Below are 19,090 nucleotides of genomic sequence, written 5' to 3'. Positions count from 1 at the left end.
ATGACAGAACGTTAAAGATTGCAGCTTACCTGCATGGTGTAACTTATTTAATGGATCATGTTATTCATACGTATTCATGAATATTTGTTATAAAAACATCAACAACAAAAACACAAAGTAAAAACCATTCTGGAAACATGTACGGGGCGGTTAAAGCGTTCGCTCGTCACGCTGAAGACCCGGGTTCGATTCCCCACCTGGGTACAATGTGTGAAGCTTATTTCTGCTGCCCCCCGCCGTGACGGTTCTGGAACATTGCCGAAAGAGGCGTAACCAATAACGCACTCACTATTCTACGGAAGCGTAGTGGTGCAACGATGAAATTATTTTGTTGTCTTAGTATCTTCTACGTTGGACTTAGTATCCCCTACGTAGGACTTAGTATCTTCTACGTAGGACTTAGTATCTTCTACGTAGGACTTAGTATCTTCTACGTAGGACTTAGTATCTTCTACGTTGGACTTAGTATCTTCTACGTAGGACTTAGTATCTTCTACGTAGGACTTAGTATCTTCTACGTAGGACTTAGTATCTTCTACGTTGGACTTAGTATCTTCTACGTAGGACTTAGTATCTTCTACGTAGGACTTAGTATCTTCTACGTAGGACTTAGTATCTTCTACGTTGGACTTAGTATCCCCTACGTAGGACTTAGTATCTTCTACGTAGGACTTAGTATCTTCTACGTAGGACTTAGTATCTTCTACGTTGGACTTAGTATCTTCTACGTAGGACTTAGTATCTTCTACGTTGGACTTAGTATCTTCTACGTAGGACTTAGTATCTTCTACGTAGGACTTAGTATCTTCTACGTAGGACTTAGTATCTTCTACGTAGGACTTAGTATCTTCTACGTAGGACTTAGTATCCCCTACGTAGGACTTAGTATCTTCTACGTAGGACTTAGTATCTTCTACGTAGGACTTAGTATCTTCTACGTAGGACTTAGTATCTTCTACGTTGGACTTAGTATCTTCTACGTTGGACTTAGTATCTTCTACGTTGGACTTAGTATCTTCTACGTAGGACTTAGTATCTTCTACGTTGGACTTAGTATCTCCTACGTAGGACTTAGTATCTTCTACGTAGGACTTAGTATCTTCTACGTAGGACTTAGTATCTCCTACGTAAGACTTACTATCTCCTACGTAGGACTTACTACCTCCTACGTAGGACTGAGTATGACTTAGAATTACTATCTCCTACGTAGTGCTTACTATCTCCGACGTAGGACTTTGTATGGCCTAGAATTACTACCTCCTATGTAGGACTTACTATCTCCTACGTAGGACTTACTATCTCCTACGTAGGACTTACTACCTCCTACGTAGGACTAACTATCTCCTACGTAGGACTTACAATGACCTAGAATTACTACCTCCTACGTAGGACTTACTATCTCCTACGTAGGACTATTGAAATATTTCGCCCATGGGCGAGAAAAAGGTTTGGCCCATGGGCGAGAATATGTTCCTTTACTCAAAACTCATGTTTTTGTTTCGCAAATACAGATATGTATATCTTTCAAGTATCATGACACAAAACGTAACTCATTCTAACTTAATTCAACGATTTTATAGCGATATTGAAATATTTCCCCCATGGGCGAGAAAAAGGTTTGGCCCAAGGGCAGACTCATGGGATAGAATATGTTCCTTTACTTAAAACTCATGTTTTTGTTTCGCAAATACATAAATATATTTCTTTCAAGTATCATGACACCAAATGTAACTCATTTTAACTTAATTCAACGATTTTATAGCGATATTGAAATATTTCGCCCATGGGCGAGAATATGTTCCTTTACTCAAAACTCATGTTTTTGTTTCGCAAATACATAAATATATTTCTTTCAAGTATCATGACACCAAATGTAACTCATTTTAACTTAATTCAACGATTTTAAAGCGATATTGAAATATTTCGCCCATGGGCGAGAAAAAGGTTTGGCCCATGGGCGGGAATGTGTTCCTTTACTTAAAACTCATGTTTTTGTTTCGCAAATACATAAATATATTTCTTTCAAGTATCATGACACCAAATGTAGCTCATTTTAACTTAATTCAACGATTTTAAAGCGATATTGAAATATTCGCCCATGGGCGAGAATATGTTCCTTTACTTAAAACTCATGTTTTTGTTTCGCAAATACATAAATATATTTCTTTCAAGTATCATGACACCAAATGTAACTCATTTTAACTTAATTCAACGATTTTATAGCGATATTGAAATATTTCCCCCATGGGCGAGAAAAAGGTTTGGCCCATGGGCGGGAATGTGTTCCTTTACTTAAAACTCATGTTTTTGTTTCGCAAATACATAAATATATTTCTTTCAAGTATCATGACACCAAATGTAACTCATTTTAACTTAATTCAACGATTTTATAGCGATATTGAAATATTTCCCCCATGGGCGAGAATATGTTCCTTTACTTAAAACTCATGTTTTTGTTTCGCAAATACATAAATATATTTCTTTCAAGTATAATGACACCAAATGTAACTCATTTAAACTTAATTCAACGATTTTATAGCGATTTTGAAATATTTCGCCTATGGGCGAGAATATTTTCCTGTGCTCAACAGTTTTAGTTTCGCAAATACATTAAGGGATTATAAGAATGACACATGATTCAACTCATTTTAACTTAATTCAACTTATTTTTGGCGTTATTAAAATATTTCGCCCATGTTTTCGTCAGTCCCTTTAAAGCATCAACTAACTGTGTGCAAAAAATATGGTATCATGTGAAATATACTTTATATTATATCATTACATTACTATTTAAAAAGTTCTTTGGTTGGATGTTTCCTTTATAGAAGTTTTACAAATTTCACTTGTTTTACATATTGTAGCGATCTTTAATGAACCCGGCCTTACCTCTCAAAATGTGTTGACAGTTTATCATACGAATTCATGCACGTGTACTCCAATTCATTGGAGTTATTTTCCACAACATTAGAGTTTAGTTAGTTTCTTTTTCATTTCCCATTTTATGTCCCGTTGATACATCACACAATTACGTGACACTGGGTATGCAGTATACAGGTACACGTGCGCGTATTTTAATTGAAAAAAATATTCCTTTTTTATTGCATAACGTCTGGCTGAATATCTCACATTCTAACGAAATCTCGAAATATTTATTTAATTACATGCGGTGTCGAACTGACCAGTGGGAATTATGTTTCAATGCGATTGAGGAAAACTTGAGTGAATAGTGTGACACTAAAGCAACTTTTAAATGCATTGTCACGTTTGGTATGAAAATGGTAACAGTTAAGAAAAACGCAACAGCCTTCTTGTGATAATTCTCATATTCTCATTAGTACGTTGTATCTAATTACAGGGTTGGCCTTATTTACAGGTGATTCTACAATACCTGCTCTCGGTCAATTACGATCTACCACACCACGCGTGAATAAACAGTTATGCAGGTGTTGCGGTGGGCAAATACCTAGCCTGTATATGTATATTTTTTTGTGGATACATGTATTACATATTTTCGTTGATATGTGGATATATGAAGCACAAAGACAAAAATGTTTATGAAAGATGAATAAGTGCCTTGATATATTCAACGAAATGTGTATCATCGTCTAATGGGTCATTCAATAAAAGTATGTTTGGAGGAGATATCAAAGGAGCCGCCCAATATACACAGTGTGGTCCGGTGAACTACCACCCCACCCTGTCCGTAAGAGTTATGTAATCGGTACACAAATATATTTAATGCGGTGTCAGTGTGGAAGGAGTTTGAATTACGTCCGCCACTGGTCACAGAAATCCTCAAAGTATAGTAACAATCAACAAGGTCAATGCCGTACTAATTACCCAGTGACGCACGTAACAACGACTGTCAATCTGTCTGCTACAGCTACCATACCATCATCTCTGTCACAACTGGCTTATTAACGGCTTATTCAAAATATTAATTGTAGAAACGTCGTTAGGAGACTAACGTATGTCGTATACAGTCCTCATATTTGATTAAAAAAGTGAGTACGTCAACTGGGAATTCAACTGGATGTTACCTTCCTTATATCAGCAAACAGCCCTGTTTGTGAAAATATGTACTAGACATAAGATTTAAAGACTAATAAAATCAATTGTAAGACCGCATAGACCATAAAACCGAATTAAATATGTCTTGGTATCATCTCTTATTAGATGATGGTAATGACCTGAAATGTTATAACGTTAGATTAAGAAGGAGAAACATTAAAGTGTTTTATAATACTTGGGAACATGAGCAATAAAATGTAACAACATAAACATGTATGGAATAGGGAAAATGGTGAAAACAAATTGAAAAGGATTTTAATACAAAATTATTGAACTAAACAACTTGCCTGAACACAAGGGGTACCCAAACTTGTTTGACAGTTATTCGTGTGTTATAGACTGTCGAATGGGACTCGTGTGTGTGCTTAGGGTACGCCAAGAATGGGTTGTAGAAGATCTGTTCTACCCCGGATTTTCTTAAGAAAATCTCTGTCAGAAGTGATGGGTCCGGTTTGGCCCGGGCTGTCAAATCCAATTTTAAACACACCTATGTTTCATCAAATGTGTTTACATCTATATGGACTAGCATTATACCTACCTATATGTCACTTTATAGTGTCTCAGATCGCTGTACTTAAAGAAAACTAGGGGCTCAAAGTGAAGCCCTTTTCCCTCTACATTCTCAACATAGTCTCTATCAGAAGTGTTTGGCTTGTGTTGGGTCCGAATTGGCCCGGGCGGTCAAAATCAACTTTTAAAAAAAAACATGTATTTTCAAATGTGTTTACATCTATAGATTAGTGTTATATCTACCTATATACCACTTTATAATGCCACAGTACATCGTTTTTAAAGAAAACTGGTCCGTTAAAGTCAAACACTTTTACTATATTTTCTTAAGAAAATCTCTGTCAGAAGTGTTGGATCCGACTTGGCCCGGGATGTCAAAATCAACTTAAACCTCACAGATGTATATTCAAATGTATTCACATCTATAAACGAGTATAATATCTACCTATATACCACTTTATAGTGTCTTAGTACATCGTATGTAAAGAAAACTGGTCCGTTAAAGTCAAACACTTTTACTGTATTTTCTTAAGAAAGTCTCTGTAAGAAGAGTTGGTTCCGGTTTGGCCCGGGCTGTCAAAACATATTTTAAACACACAAATGTTTCATCAAATGTGTTTGCATCTATGGACTAGCATTATACCTACCTATATACAACTTTATAGTGTCTCAGTTCGCTGTATTTTAAGAAAACAAGGTGCTCAAAGTGAAGCCCTTTTCCCTCTACATTCTACATTCATTGGATTTATCTAAAAAGGACCATATCAGGTTTGTTCGCTTGGATACGTCTGACTCTGTATGTGGGCGTATTCCAAAGAATTTTATATGTAATTATCATTTCCCACGACGCCCTCTGCATATTCTGGGTCGTACCATTGATGGTCTCGGAGACAAAACCACACATTACGGTAACAAGAGGATCGAACCATGCCAAAGATACTGTGTTTGTGTCAAGCTGGACATCAACATTGAGACAAAATCACACATTGACGTTTCCGAGTGGCAAGTGACTGGTTCTGGGTCGATTTGATATGGCACTCCGCTTGATTGACACTCATTTCTGTACCGTCCAGCACCATCAAGAAAATAAACATTAACATTGATATTCAGTACTACACCAATGGGTCGTTTAGGAAAATCCATTGAATGACTTGTTTTCAGTCTTGACATGCTTCACAAGAGGATCTTCAGATAAACAGATATGTGCAGTAGTGCACGATTAAATTCAATCATTAAAGGCCTCCTTGTTAATCACACCATAGAGGTTAAAATATGGTGATCATCCTCATCATAAACAACTATCATCATCATTATCATTATAATGTTTATGTTCCCGTCACAGTACATCGTATTTAAAGAAAACAAGGTATAGATATAAACACATTTGATGATACATCTATAAGTTTAAAGTTGATTTTGACAGCCCGGGCCAAGTCGGACCCAACACAAGCCAAACACTTCTGAATAAGAGACTATGTTGAGAATGTAGAGGGAAAAGGGCTTCACTTTGAGCACCTTGTTTTCTTTAAGTACAGCGATCTGAGACACTATAAAGAGATATTTAGGTAGATAAAATACTAATCGATATATGTGAACCCATTTCATGATACATCTGTGAGGTTTAAGTTGATATTGACAGCCCGGGCCAAGTCGGACCGAACACTTGTGAGACTGTTTAGAGTATGGGGAGAAGAGGTCTACTTTAACCAACGTGTCTGCTTTATACACGATGAACAGTGACATTATTAAGTGGTATTTACATAGATATAGTACTATCCTATAAATATAAACGCTATGCCGACAGATAGAAATTTGTATCGCGATAGCTAGAAGTATTTGATACGTTTCAAATCTTATTTCGTTTAACGATTGCTCTTTTACATGTTACCTAGATCAGCGACGCTTACACACAGCTCCACTTTCTGGTTTTCAAGCGATTTACTCCGAAATACCTAATTATGTTGCACGTTTTTGGTTGGTGATTGTTCAGTTATGTCATGTGTGTATGTTGCATCAATAATATGTAGGTATGATCGCCGATAATGAAGTAATTAGCCAATAACACTTTGGCCCGTCTTGGCCCGGCCCGGCCCGACTTTTAGGCAATGCCTAACATTTGTACTTATGAGATATTTGGTGTCCCATAGGCCGTATCCGCCGGATTATATGCAATAATTGTTTTTAACTGTTTGTCCTTATGTATGTATATCATGCGACACCTTAATAAAATATTTTCTTCTTCTTCTATAACAATTAACTGTGTACTAATTACATGTTTGAATGTTATCAGTTTTGCGTTCTGAGATACAGTGATGTAAGCATCTTCTACAATTAACAATACATGTATATAATAAAATACAAAACTCTATGCCGGAAGTTTTCGTGGAAACCATTCGATCAAGTAAAAATGAGCCAAACCTTTTTCTCGCCCATGGGCGAAATATTTCAATATCGCTATAAAATCGTTGAATTAAGTTAAAATGGGCCATGATTATGGGCCTACCCATGGGCCACACTTCGACATAGTGTAAATATTGAGTTTATGAACAATTTTGTTTTTCATTTTTTTCTTCCTTGGTATGTTCCCATGAAAACAGCATGTTTAATTTTGTGAATACCTTTGACCGAGAGTCGGCAAAGACCGTAGAGTTTCTGGACTTTTGGGTTTCCAGAATTAAAATGGGACGTGTTCTAACTATTTATTTATGAAAGACTATTGTATGGTTCTGTTGTTTCCTCAGTTTGTTTGGTGATAAAGATGAAGATGTATTGGGTAAGAAAGTCATTGCATAAATGCATGTTGAACCAAAATGTAATCATCCCCAAATTAAAGCCCCAATTTAGACGTACACCCAGTTTCTATTGTTTGTTGTAAAAAGTGAATATAATTGTATCGTCGTTCCTCCACGGCAAGGCACGTTTCTCATGATATCAGTCATCAGTTCATCTGTCCCTCTTCGAGTATTTGCACTAGGTTTTTTTATATATCTGAGGCCAGGCGTTTTATATTTTTCGGATTACGGACCAGCCGACTCTAATTTTTTAGAAAATGTAAAAATAGATCAGATTTCCATTTTTTCCCCGCCGATAGCCCCTTAGTGAGTTTTTGTTTTGTTATCATCACCTTTTAATAAAAAACATATGAATTTACTGCTGTTAACTAGTAAAGAGATACATAATCGGTCTTTGTTGATCTCGAAGCCGAACATGAATAGCCGCCCTTGACAATTGTCCATGTTATAAGTGGTAGAATTCTTATTGTTACAAGGGGCTTTATCGTCACAAATGGCGGTCTTTTGAGCATAGAATATGATCATAATGTATGCCAGAGGCATTCTGCATCAAAAGAAATGCATCTGGCTTTTTTTTTACCTTTTCCAACCCTGGACTTTGGGCTGAAAAATCCGTAATCCTAAAAATAAAAAAAGCCTGGCCTGATATATATAGCTGACTGTGTACAAATATTAATTACGAAGATATAAAACCAACTTCAATTTCAACTTCCCCTGACAGAAGCCACCTCTTACTTCACAGATCCATACAAATCCCCGTCATCCTCAAATCAACTTTGATATAATCTTTTCTTTATTACTTTTTGAACCTTTATATAACTGGATTCTACACACACTTCTAACAGTGACACGAGTAAATATTCTTAAATGTTTAACCATTTTGCGTTAAGAAAAACTGTTCTAAAACTATTTTAGACAAACCTAACGTTAATGTTTTGTAATGGTGAAAGTGATTATTTGTTTGTTTTTATTTATGTTTCAGAAATGAAAGATAATAATATATATGAGTCCAGCCCAACTGATAGACACGCAGTCGATGATGATGAAGGTGAACCAGCAATATTGTAGAGTATTGAAGGACAGGCGGTTAATTGACTCTCTAAAGATTGAAAAACAAGTTTATGCAATGTATTCTGTTGTGCTGTCTCTATACGAGCTTATATCATCTCAAAATTTGGAATGACCGTGTGTGTTTGTCAGATGAATGTCAGATGATTGTGTGGCATGTGTCTCATGTTTGTCTGATGTCTAATGTTTGTCAAATGATTGTTTGGTGTTTGTCCGGTGTTTGTCAGCTGTTGGTCCGGTGTTTTTCGGGTGTTTATCAGCATTTCTCCGGTGTTTGTCAGTGTTTGTCCGGTGTTTGTCCGGTGTTTGTCTGGTGTTTGTCAGTGTTTGTCCGGTATTTCTCAGCTGTTGGTCCGGTGTTTGTCAGTGTTACTCAGCTGTTTGTCCGGTGTTTGTCAGTGTTTGTCACCTGTTGATCCGGTGTTTGTCAGTGTTTGACAGTGTTTGTCAGCTGTTTGTCAGCTGTTTGTCAGCTGTTTGTCCGGTGTTTGTCCGGTGTTTGTCAGGTGTTTGACAGTGTTTGTCAGCTGTTTGTCAGCTGTTTGTCAGGTGTTAGTCAGGTGTTTATCAGATGTTTATCAGGTGTTTGTCAGCTGTTTGTCCGGTGTTTGTCCGATGTTTCTCTAGTGTTTGTCAGTGTTTGTCCGGTGTTTGTCCGGTGTTTGTCAGGTGTTTGTCCTGTGTTTGTCAGCTGTTTGTCCGGTGTTTGTCCTGTGTTTGTCCAGTGTTTGTAAGTGTTTGACAGTGTTTGTCAGCTGTTTGTCAGCTGTTTGTCCGGTGTTTGTCAGGTGTTTGTCCGGTGTTTGTCAGGTGTTTGTCCGGTGTTTGTCAGCTGTTTGTCCGGTGTTTGTCCGGTGTTTGTCCGGTGTTTGACAGTGTTTGTCAGCTGTTTGTCCGGTGTTTGTCAGCTGTTTGTCCGCTGTTTGTCAGGTGTTTGTCAGCTGTTTGTCCGGTGTTTGTCAGCTGTTTGTCAGGTGTTTGTCAGCTGTTTGTCAGGTGTTTGTCCGGTGTTTGTCCGGTGTTTGTCCGGTGTTTGTCAGCTGTTTGTCAGCTGTTTGTCAGCTGTTTGTCAGTGTTTGTCAGCTGTTTGTCCGGTGTTTGTCAGCTGTTTGTCAGCTGTTTGTCCGGTATTTGTCAGCTGTTTGTCAGGTGTTTGTCAGCTGTTTGTCAGGTGTTTGCCCGGTGTTTGTCAGTGTTTGTCACCTGTTGATCCGGTGTTTGTCAGTGTTTGACAGTGTTTGTCAGCTGTTTGTCAGCTGTTTGTCAGCTGTTTGTCCGGTGTTTGTCCGGTGTTTGTCAGCTGTTTGTCCGCTGTTTGTCCGGTGTTTGTCAGCTGTTTGTCCGGTGTTTCTCAGCTGTTTGTCAGCTGTTTGTCCGGTGTGTGTCCGGTGTTTGTCAGGTGTTTGACAGTGTTTGTCAGCTGTTTGTCCGGTGTTTGTCCGGTGTTTGTCAGGTGTTTGTCCGGTGTTTGTCCGGTGTTTGTCAGATGTTTGTCCGGTGTTTGTCAGCTGTTTGTCAGCTGTTTGTCAGGTGTTTGTCCGGTGTTTGTCCGGTGTTTGTCCGGTGTTTGTCAGGTGTTTGACAGTGTTTGTCAGCTGTTTGTCCGGTGTTTGTCAGCTGTTTGTCAGGTGTTTGTCCGGTGTTTCTCCGGTGTTTGTCAGCGGTTTGTCAGCTGTTTGTCAGCTGTTTGTCAGGTGTTTGTCAGGTGTTTGTCAGCTGTTTGTCAGGTGTTTGTCAGGTGTTTGTCCGGTGTTTGTCAGGTGTTTGTCCGGTGTTTGTCCGGTGTTTGTCAGGTGTTAGTCAGGTGTTTGTCAGCTGTTTGTCAGCTGTTTCTCCGGTGTTTCTCCGGTGTTTGTCCGGTGTTTGTCAGCTGTTTGTCCGGTGTTTGTCAGCTGTTTGTCCGGTGTTTGTCCGGTGTTTGTCCGGTGTTTGACAGTGTTTGTCAGCTGTTTGTCCGGTGTTTGTCAGCTGTTTGTCCGCTGTTTGTCCGGTGTTTGTCAGCTGTTTGTCCGGTGTTTCTCAGCTGTTTGTCAGCTGTTTGTCCGGTGTGTGTCCGGTGTTTGTCAGGTGTTTGACAGTGTTTGTCAGCTGTTTGTCCGGTGTTTGTCCGGTGTTTGTCAGGTGTTTGTCCGGTGTTTGTCCGGTGTTTGTCAGATGTTTGTCCGGTGTTTGTCCGGTGTTTGTCAGCTGTTTGTCAGCTGTTTGTCCGGTGTTTGTCCGGTGTTTGTCCGGTGTTTGTCAGGTGTTTGACAGTGTTTGTCAGCTGTTTGTCCGGTGTTTGTCAGCTGTTTGTCAGGTGTTTGTCCGGTGTTTCTCCGGTGTTTGTCAGCGGTTTGTCAGCTGTTTGTCAGCTGTTTGTCAGGTGTTTGTCAGGTGTTTGTCAGCTGTTTGTCAGGTGTTTGTCCGGTGTTTGTCAGGTGTTTGTCCGGTGTTTGTCCGGTGTTTGTCAGGTGTTTGTCCGGTGTTTGTCAGGTGTTTGACAGTGTTTGTCAGCTGTTTGTCCGGTGTTTGTCAGGTGTTTGACAGTGTTTGTCAGCTGTTTGTCCGGTGTTTGTCAGCTGTTTGTCAGGTGTTTGTCCGGTGTTTGTCCGGTGTTTGTCCGGTGTTTGTCAGCTGTTTGTCCGGTGTTTGTCAGGTGTTTGTCAGCTGTTTGTCAGCTGTTTGTCCGGTGTTTGTCAGCTGTTTGTCAGCTGTTTGTCCGGTGTTTGTCAGCTGTTTGTCAGGTGTTTGTCAGCTGTTTGTCAGGTGTTTGTCCGGTGTTTGTCAGGTGTTTGTCCGGTGTTTGACAGTGTTTGTCAGCTGTTTGTCCGGTGTTTGTCAGCTGTTTGTCAGGTGTTTGTCCGGTGTTTGTCAGGTGTTTGTCAGGTGTTTGTCCGGTGTTTGACAGTGTTTGTCAGCTGTTTGTCCGGTGTTTGTCCGGTGTTTGTCAGGTGTTTGTCAGGTGTTTGTCCGGTGTTTGACAGTGTTTCTCAGCTGTTTGTCCGGTGTTTGTCAGCTGTTTGTCAGGTGTTTGTCCGGTGTTTGTCAGCTATTTGTCAGGTGTTTGTCCTGTGTTTGTCCAGTGTTTGTAAGTGTTTGACAGTGTTTGTCAGCTGTTTGTCAGGTGTTAGTCCGGTGTTTATCAGGTGTTTGTCAGGTGTTTGTCCGGTGTTTGTCCGATGTTTGTCTGGTGTTTTTCAGGTGTTTGTCAGCTGTTTGTCCGGTGTTTGTCAGCTGTTGATCAGGTGTTTGTCAGTGTTTGTCCGGTGTTTGTCCGGTGTTTGTCAGGTGTTTGTCCGGTGATTGTCAAGTGTTTCTTAATTTTTAAAGAACATATGATTACGCTGCATCATACTGTCTCAACCTTTCACCAAACCTCTTCGTGGTGTAGTAGTTAGAGCACCTGTCAAATATCGAAAGGTCGCTGATTCTCGACATATCAAAGTACGTTGAACTTGTTATATTCCCTTTATGCCGAGCGCTAGGTAGGGTAACAACATTTATAGCTAAAATGGATAGAATTGTCATTAACCGCCCGCATGTTATTAGAAATCAGCGGGCCACTGTAACTGCCAACATCACGCCCGTTGTTAGGTGACGTCATAGGATAAGGATAGGTGACGGCATGTTCAATAGTGACGTCATCTGGTTTGTTCTATGACGTTTCCATATTTGTAAAAGTGGGTCAGTGACATTCGTGTTGATTGCAGTAAATGTTTCAAAACCGACATTGTTGTTTCTTTTTATTTGATAACAAATTCCACCCATTTTAGCTATAATAACGTTAACACTATTTTTCAGGGCATTATCATTTGCAGAAGCCCACGGTCTCCGTCGTCGGGCAGTAAATGGAAGACCTCAGGCTCCTGTAAATGATAATGCCCTGAAAAATAGTGTTACCCTTATAATAACATCTGTAAACGTCATTTGGTATAACGCAGCCAGGGAAACGAACCCCTCACCGTCTATCCGCTCAGACACTCTATCACCAGACCACAGAGACAGTCTAATGACATGATCTGATGTTTCAGTGATGAAGGAGAACACGCTGTACGAGTCCAGCCCGCCTGACATCAATCATGGAGAGGATGACAAAGGTGAGTCAAGTATTGCAAGGAAACTCTTTGTTGCTAACCCAGGTTAATGGCAGTAGTGTTGGAACACTTATTGTCAACGACTAAATTGATCAGCTTGTCAGAGTAAGTGAGTGAGAATGGTTTCACGCCGCTTTTAACAATATTTGAGCAATATCACGGCGGGGGTGGGGGGACTGGTAGGTAGGGTACCAGAAATGGGCTTCACACATTGTGCCCATGTGTGGAATCATCGAACCCGTTCTTCAGCGTGACGAGCGAACGTTTTAACCATTAGGCTACAACACCGCCCCTCAGCTTGTCAGGATCGGGGGTAGATCCTGTTTGTCCGGTGTTTGTCAGTGTTTGTTCGGTGTTTGTCAGCTGTTTGTCAGCTGTTTGTCAGCTATTTGTCGGTGTTTGTCAGCTTTTTGTAAGCCGTTTGTCCGGTGTTTCTCAGCTGTTTGTCAGCTGTTGGTCAGGTGTTTGTCCGGTGTTTCTCAGCTGTTTGTAAGTGTTTGTCAGGTGTTTTCCGGTGTTTGTCCGGTGTTTTTCCGATGTTTGTCTGATGTTTGTCAGCTGTTTGTCAGCTGTTGGTCAGGTGTTTGTCCGGTGTTTGTCCGGTGTTTGTCAGCTGTTTGTCAGCTGTTGGTCAGGTGTTTGTCCGGTGTTTGTAAGTGTTTGTCAGGTGTTTGTCAGCTGTTTGTCAGCTGTTTGTCCGGTGTTTGTAAGTGTTTGTCAGGTGTTAGTCAGGTGTTTGTCGGCTGTTTGTCAGCTGTTGATCAGGTGTTTGTCAGTGTTTGTCAGGTGTTTGTCCGGTGTTTGTCAAGTGTTTATCAGCTGTTTGTCAGCTGTTTGTCCGGTGTTTGTCCGGTGTTTCTCTGGTGTTTGTCTGGTGTTTGTCAGTGTTTGTCAGTGTTTGTCCGGTGTTTGTCTGGTGTTTGTCCGGTGTTTGTCAAGTGTTTGTCCGGTGTTTGTCCGGTGTTTGTCAGCTGTTTGTCCGGTGTTTGTCCGGTGTTTCTCTGGTGTTTGTCTGGTGTTTGTCAGTGTTTGTCAGTGTTTGTCCGGTGTTTGTCTGGTGTTTGTCTGGTGTTTGTCCGGTGTTTGTCAGGTGTTTGACAGTGTTTCTCCGGTGTTTGTCCGGTGTTTGTCAGGTGTTTCTCTGGTGTTTGTCCGGTGTTTGTCCGGTGTTTGTCTGGTGTTGTCAGTGTTTGTCAGGTGTCACTCCGGTGCTTCTCCGGTGTCTTTCCGGTGTTTATCTGGTGTTTCTCCGGTGTTTCTCAGTGTTTGTCCGGTGTTTGTCAGTTTTTGTCAGTGTTTGTCCGTTGTTTGTCCGTTGTTCGTCCGGTGTTTGTCAGTGTTTGTCAGTGTTTGTCCGATGTTTCCCAGTGTTTGTCAGCTGTTTGTAAGTGTTCGTCCGGTATTTGTCCGGTGTTTCTCAGGTGTTTGTCCGGTGTTTGTCAGTGTTTGTCTGGTGTTTGTCAGTGTTTCTCAGTGTTTGTCCTGTGTTTGTCAGTGTTTGTCTGGTGTTTGTCCGGTGTTTGTCTGGTGTTTGTCCGGTGTTTGTCCTGTGTTTCTCCGGTGTCTGTTCAGTGTTTGTCAGGTGTTTATCCGGTGTTTGTAATTGTTTGACAGCTGTTTGTCAGCGGTTTGTCAGCTGTTTGTCAGCGGTTTGTCAGGTGTTAGTCCGGTGTTTGTCCGATGTTTGTCCGGTGTTTGTAATTGTTTGACAGCTGTTTGTCAGCGGTTTGTCAGCTGTTTGTCAGCGGTTTGTCAGGTGTTAGTCCTGTGTTTGTCAGTGTTTGTCTGGTGTTTGTCCGGTGTTTGTCTGGTGTTTGTCAGTGTTTGTCCGGTATTTGTCCGGTTTTTCTCAGGTGTTTGTCCGGTGTTTGTCAGTGTTTGTCTGGTGTTTGTCAGTGTTTCTCAGTGTTTGTCCTGTGTTTGTCAGTGTTTGTCTGGTGTTTGTCCGGTGTTTGTCTGGTGTTTGTCCGGTGTTTGTCCTGTGTTTCTCCGGTGTCTGTTCAGTGTTTGTCAGGTGTTTATCCGGTGTTTGTAATTGTTTGACAGCTGTTTGTCAGCGGTTTGTCAGCTGTTTGTCAGCGGTTTGTCACCTGTTGGTCAGGTGTTTGTCCTGTGTTTGTCCGGTGTTTGTAATTGTTTGACAGCTGTTTGTCAGCGGTTTGTCAGCTGTTTGTCAGCGGTTTGTCAGGTGTTAGTCCGGTGTTTGTCCGATGTTTGTCTGGTGTTTGTCAGCTGTTTGTCAGGTGTTTGTCAGGTGTTTGTCAGGTGTTTGTCCGGTGTTTGTCCGATGTTTGTCTGGTGTTTGTCAGCTGTTTGTCCGGTGTTTGTCAGGTGTTAGTCCGGTGTTTATCAGGTGTTTATCAGGTGTTTGTCAGCTGTTTGTCAGGTGTTTGTCAGCTGTTTGTCCGGTGTTTGTCCGATGTTTGTCTGGTGTTTGTCAGGTGTTTGTCCGGTGTTTGTCAGGTGTTTGTCAGCTGTTTGTCAGCTGTTTGTCAGCTGTTGATCAGGTGTTTGTCCGGTGTTTGTCCGATGTTTGTCTGGTGTTTGTCAGTGTTTGTCAGGTGTTTGACAGTGTTTGTCAGCTGTTGGTCAGGTGTTTGACAGTGTTTGTCCGGTGTTTGTCAGGTGTTTGTCAGGTGTTTGTCAGGTGTTTGACAGTGTTTGTCAGCTGTTGGTCAGGTGTTTGACAGTGTTTGTCCGGTGTTTGTCAGCTGTTTGTCAGGTGTTTGTCAGGTGTTTGACAGTGTTTGTCAGCTGTTTGTCCGGTGTTTCTCCGGTGTTTGTCCGGTGATTGTCAAGTGTTTCTTAAGTTTTAAAGAACATATGATTACGCTGCATCATACTGTCTCAACCTTTCACCAAACCTCTTCGTGGTGTAGTAGTTAGAGCACCTGTCAAATATCGAAAGGTCGCTGATTCTCGACATATCAAAGTACATTGAACTTGTTATATTCCCTTTATGCCGAGCGCTAGGTAGGGTAACAACATTTATAGCTAAAATGGATAGAATTGTCATTAACCGCCCGCATGTTATTAGAAATCAGCGGGCCACTGTAACTGCCAACATCACGCCCGTTGTTAGGTGACGTCATAGGATAAGGATAGGTGACGGCATGTTCAATAGTGACGTCATCTGATTAGTTCTATGACGTTTCCATATTTGTAAAAGTGGGTCAGTGACATTCGTGTTGATTGCAGTAAATGTTTCAAAACCGACATTGTTGTTTCTTTTTATTTGATAACAAATTCCACCCATTTTAGCTATAATAACGTTAACACTATTTTTCAGGGCATTATCATTTGCAGAAGCCCACGGTCTCCGTCGTCGGGCAGTAAATGGAAGACCTCAGGCTCCTGCAAATGATAATGCCCTGAAAAATAGTGTTACCCTTATAATAACATCTGTAAACGTCATTTGGTATAACGCAGCCAGGGAAACAAACCCCTCACCGTCTATCCGCTCAGACACTCTATCACCAGACCACAGAGACAGTCTAATGACATGATCTGATGTTTCAGTGATGAAGGAGAACACGCTGTACGAGTCCAGCCCGCCTGACATCAATCATGGAGAGGATGACAAAGGTGAGTCAAGTATTGCAAGGAAACTCTTTGTTGCTAACCCAGGTTAATGGCAGTAGTGTTGGAACACTTGTTGTCAACGACTAAAATTGATCAGCTTGTCAGAGTAAGTGAGTGAGAATGGTTTCACGCCGCTTTTAACAATATTCGAGCACTCGGGGTGTGTGTGTGTGTGTGTGTGGGGGGGGGGGGGGACTGGTAGGTAGGGTACCAGAAATGGGCTTCACACATTGTGCCCATGTGTGGAATCGTCGAACCCGTTCTTCAGCGTGACGAGCGAACGTTTTAATCATAAGGCTACCCAACCGCCGCTTAGCTTGTCAGGATCCGTGAAGATCCGGGGTAGAATAGGTCTTCAGCAACCCATGCTTGCCGTAAAAGGCGACCATGCTTGTCGTAAGAGACGACTAACGGGATCCGGTGGTCAGGCTCGCTGACTTGGTTGATGCATATCATCGATCCCAATTGCGTAGATCGATGCTCATAATGTCAATCACTCGATTGTCTGGTCCAGCCTCGATTATTTACAGACCGCCGCCATATAGTTTGAATATTGCTGAGTGCGGCGCTAAACAACAAACAAACAAACGTTGGCTCACACGCCAACGACCATGTCAGCAACCCTGACCACCATATTCATTACGATGCTTTCGACCAGACCGCCTCCGTGGTCTAGTGGTAGAGCGTCCGCCCGGAAAGCGGAAGGTCCGGGGTTCGATCCCCGGCCGCGTCATACCAAAAGACGTTAAAAGATGGTACTAGCTGTTACCCTGTCTGGCGCTCGGCATTAAGGGGCTAAAACAAGGACTGGTCGGCTCGGAGTCAGTATACTGTGGCTGTATGGGACATCATCGTGGTGCTGGTGTACACTCGGACATCCGCCCCAGACAACACACGGATACATTTTGCAGGATGAAAGTCATCCAAAGAAGTAGCAAGTTAGCACCATGACGACATTGACTCATATTATGGAGAACGATATGTTACATGACTTTGAGATCTGATATTCAGTACGAAGCTATGCAAACACTATTACTTATCATTTCGCGTTATCGCGTTATCGCGTTATACGTTCACGTATGGTCTGTTATGAACCCGTTCATGTTTGATTTTTTCAGAAACGAAGGATAACTTTCTGTATGAGTCAAGCCCGATTGACAGCGGCTTCGGTAACAGTGGTAAGTCAAGTACTTACATCCAGTTGCAGGACATCCTTATATCCAGTTCCAGGCTCTCCCATATCACACCACGTACTCTGAAGATTTCGTTTCTATTTCGGACTATTTCGCTCGCTCACTCACTCACTCACTCACTCACTCACTCACTCACTCACTCACTCAAACAATCACACACTCACTCACTCACTCACTCACTCACTCACTCTTACAATAAGTCCCGGTGCCTTGTGTCTAGCCGTGTTCCTTTGGCAGTCGGTAATCACAGTAACAGTCATAATATTAAGACCACGTGGCCACGTCACACTAAAAAAGACACACACACACACACACACACACACACACACACACACACACACACACACACACACACACACACACACACACACACACACACACACACACACACACACACACACACACACACACACACACACACACACAAGCATCTGTGTCTGCATGAAATATATTGGAGACGTGTCTAGTCATTACACGGGATGGGTGGTACTCACACACACACACGTTTCTTTTCTATTTCGGACTTTTTCAAACAGTTAATACTTACAGTTAACTGTCCTACACAAACCATTTTAGTGTCAAAAAATATATTTAGTGATATTTCAATGGTGTTCCTGGTTACTGGCTATTGACCTCAATAATTCAATATTGGAAGAACATTTCCATTGAATAAAATTGGATTGGTTGACACAGTAAAGACTAGACCTGTCTGCACCAATAGGTGTGTGCGTTAATCAGTTATTGCCACTCACGTATATATCCGGAGTTCGATTCTTCACGGTGCTAACTTATATATAAAAAAACCTCTTCTCACTTACAGTTAATACTTACAGTTAACTGTCCTACACAAACCATTTTAGTGTCAAAAAATATATTTTCGAAGTGATATTTCAATGGTGTTCCTGGTTACTGGCTATTGACCTCAATAATTCAATATTGGAAGAACATTTCCATTGAATAAATTGGATTGGTTGACACAGTAAAGACTAGACCTGTCTGCACCACTTCGTGCAGTATTTTACACCAATATTTGTTACAGATATATTAAAGGAATATTATCCAAGGCAACTGATGCGATGTATCGCAGGTTACATACGCTTGTCTGTGAACTTGTTTTCTTCTCTTCCAGTCATGACAGACAACGTTCTTGACGACTTCAGCGGCGATGGAGTCAAAAGTAACACAAAGTCGGCTTAAGACTTATATAACACGTGATCTTGGTCAACATATATGGGTCCACAGCTCCTTAATTTATAGATGAAAATAGTCCAGAGGGCATCCTGGAGGCGATAGTTACCCAGATAGTTAGTCCCAGAGTGTATTCCTCTCACTCACTCACTCACTCACTCACTTACCCACTCACTCTATCACTCACTCACCCACCCACTCACTCACTCACTCACTCACTCACTCACTCACTCTGCTCCAATCCACTCCACTCGCTACCTCGCTACCTCGCTCGCTACCTCACTCGCTACCTCACTCGCTACCTCACTCACTCACTCACTCACTCCACTCAACTCAACTCAACTCAACTCAACTCAACTCAACTCAACTCAACTCAACTCAACTCAACTCAATTCAACTCCACTCCACTCCACTCCACTCCACTCCACTCCACTCCACTCCACTCCACTCCACTCCACTCCACACCACTCCACTCGCTACCTCGCTACCTCGCTCACTCACTCACTCACTCACACACTCACTCACACACTCACCACTCACTCACACATCTGTGTCTGCATGAAATATATTGGAGAAGTGTCTAGTCCTTACACTGGATGGGTGGTACACACTC

General features: G+C 41.6%; 1 protein-coding gene across 3 annotated transcripts in view; it reads left to right on the top strand.

Annotated features, from left to right (window-relative positions):
• The window catches only part of LOC124126951, a 36,031-nt gene extending 17,241 nt beyond the window's left edge, over positions 1-18,790 (top strand). The window contains exons 10-15 of one of the 3 annotated variants that reach the window (XM_046490473.2): positions 7,323-7,354; positions 8,356-8,421; positions 12,452-12,517; positions 16,034-16,099; positions 17,215-17,274; positions 18,419-18,790. In XM_046490473.2, coding sequence (XP_046346429.2) covers positions 7,323-7,354; positions 8,356-8,421; positions 12,452-12,517; positions 16,034-16,099; positions 17,215-17,274; positions 18,419-18,486 — 358 coding nt within the window. In that variant the 3' untranslated portion in view covers positions 18,487-18,790. The remainder of the gene's footprint in view (positions 1-7,322; positions 7,355-8,355; positions 8,422-12,451; positions 12,518-16,033; positions 16,100-17,214; positions 17,275-18,418) is intronic. The other 2 variants (XM_046490475.2, XM_046490474.2) reach the window with 2 other exon arrangements.
• Positions 18,791-19,090: the final 300 nt, after the last annotated feature.

This window comes from Haliotis rufescens, unplaced genomic scaffold (genome assembly GCF_023055435.1).
Source record: "Haliotis rufescens isolate VD_foot unplaced genomic scaffold, xgHalRufe1.0.p SCAF_34, whole genome shotgun sequence".
Classification (NCBI taxonomy): domain Eukaryota; kingdom Metazoa; phylum Mollusca; class Gastropoda; order Lepetellida; family Haliotidae; genus Haliotis; species Haliotis rufescens.
Note: the sequence above shows the minus strand (reverse complement) of the source record. Positions and strands in the feature narration are given on the sequence as shown.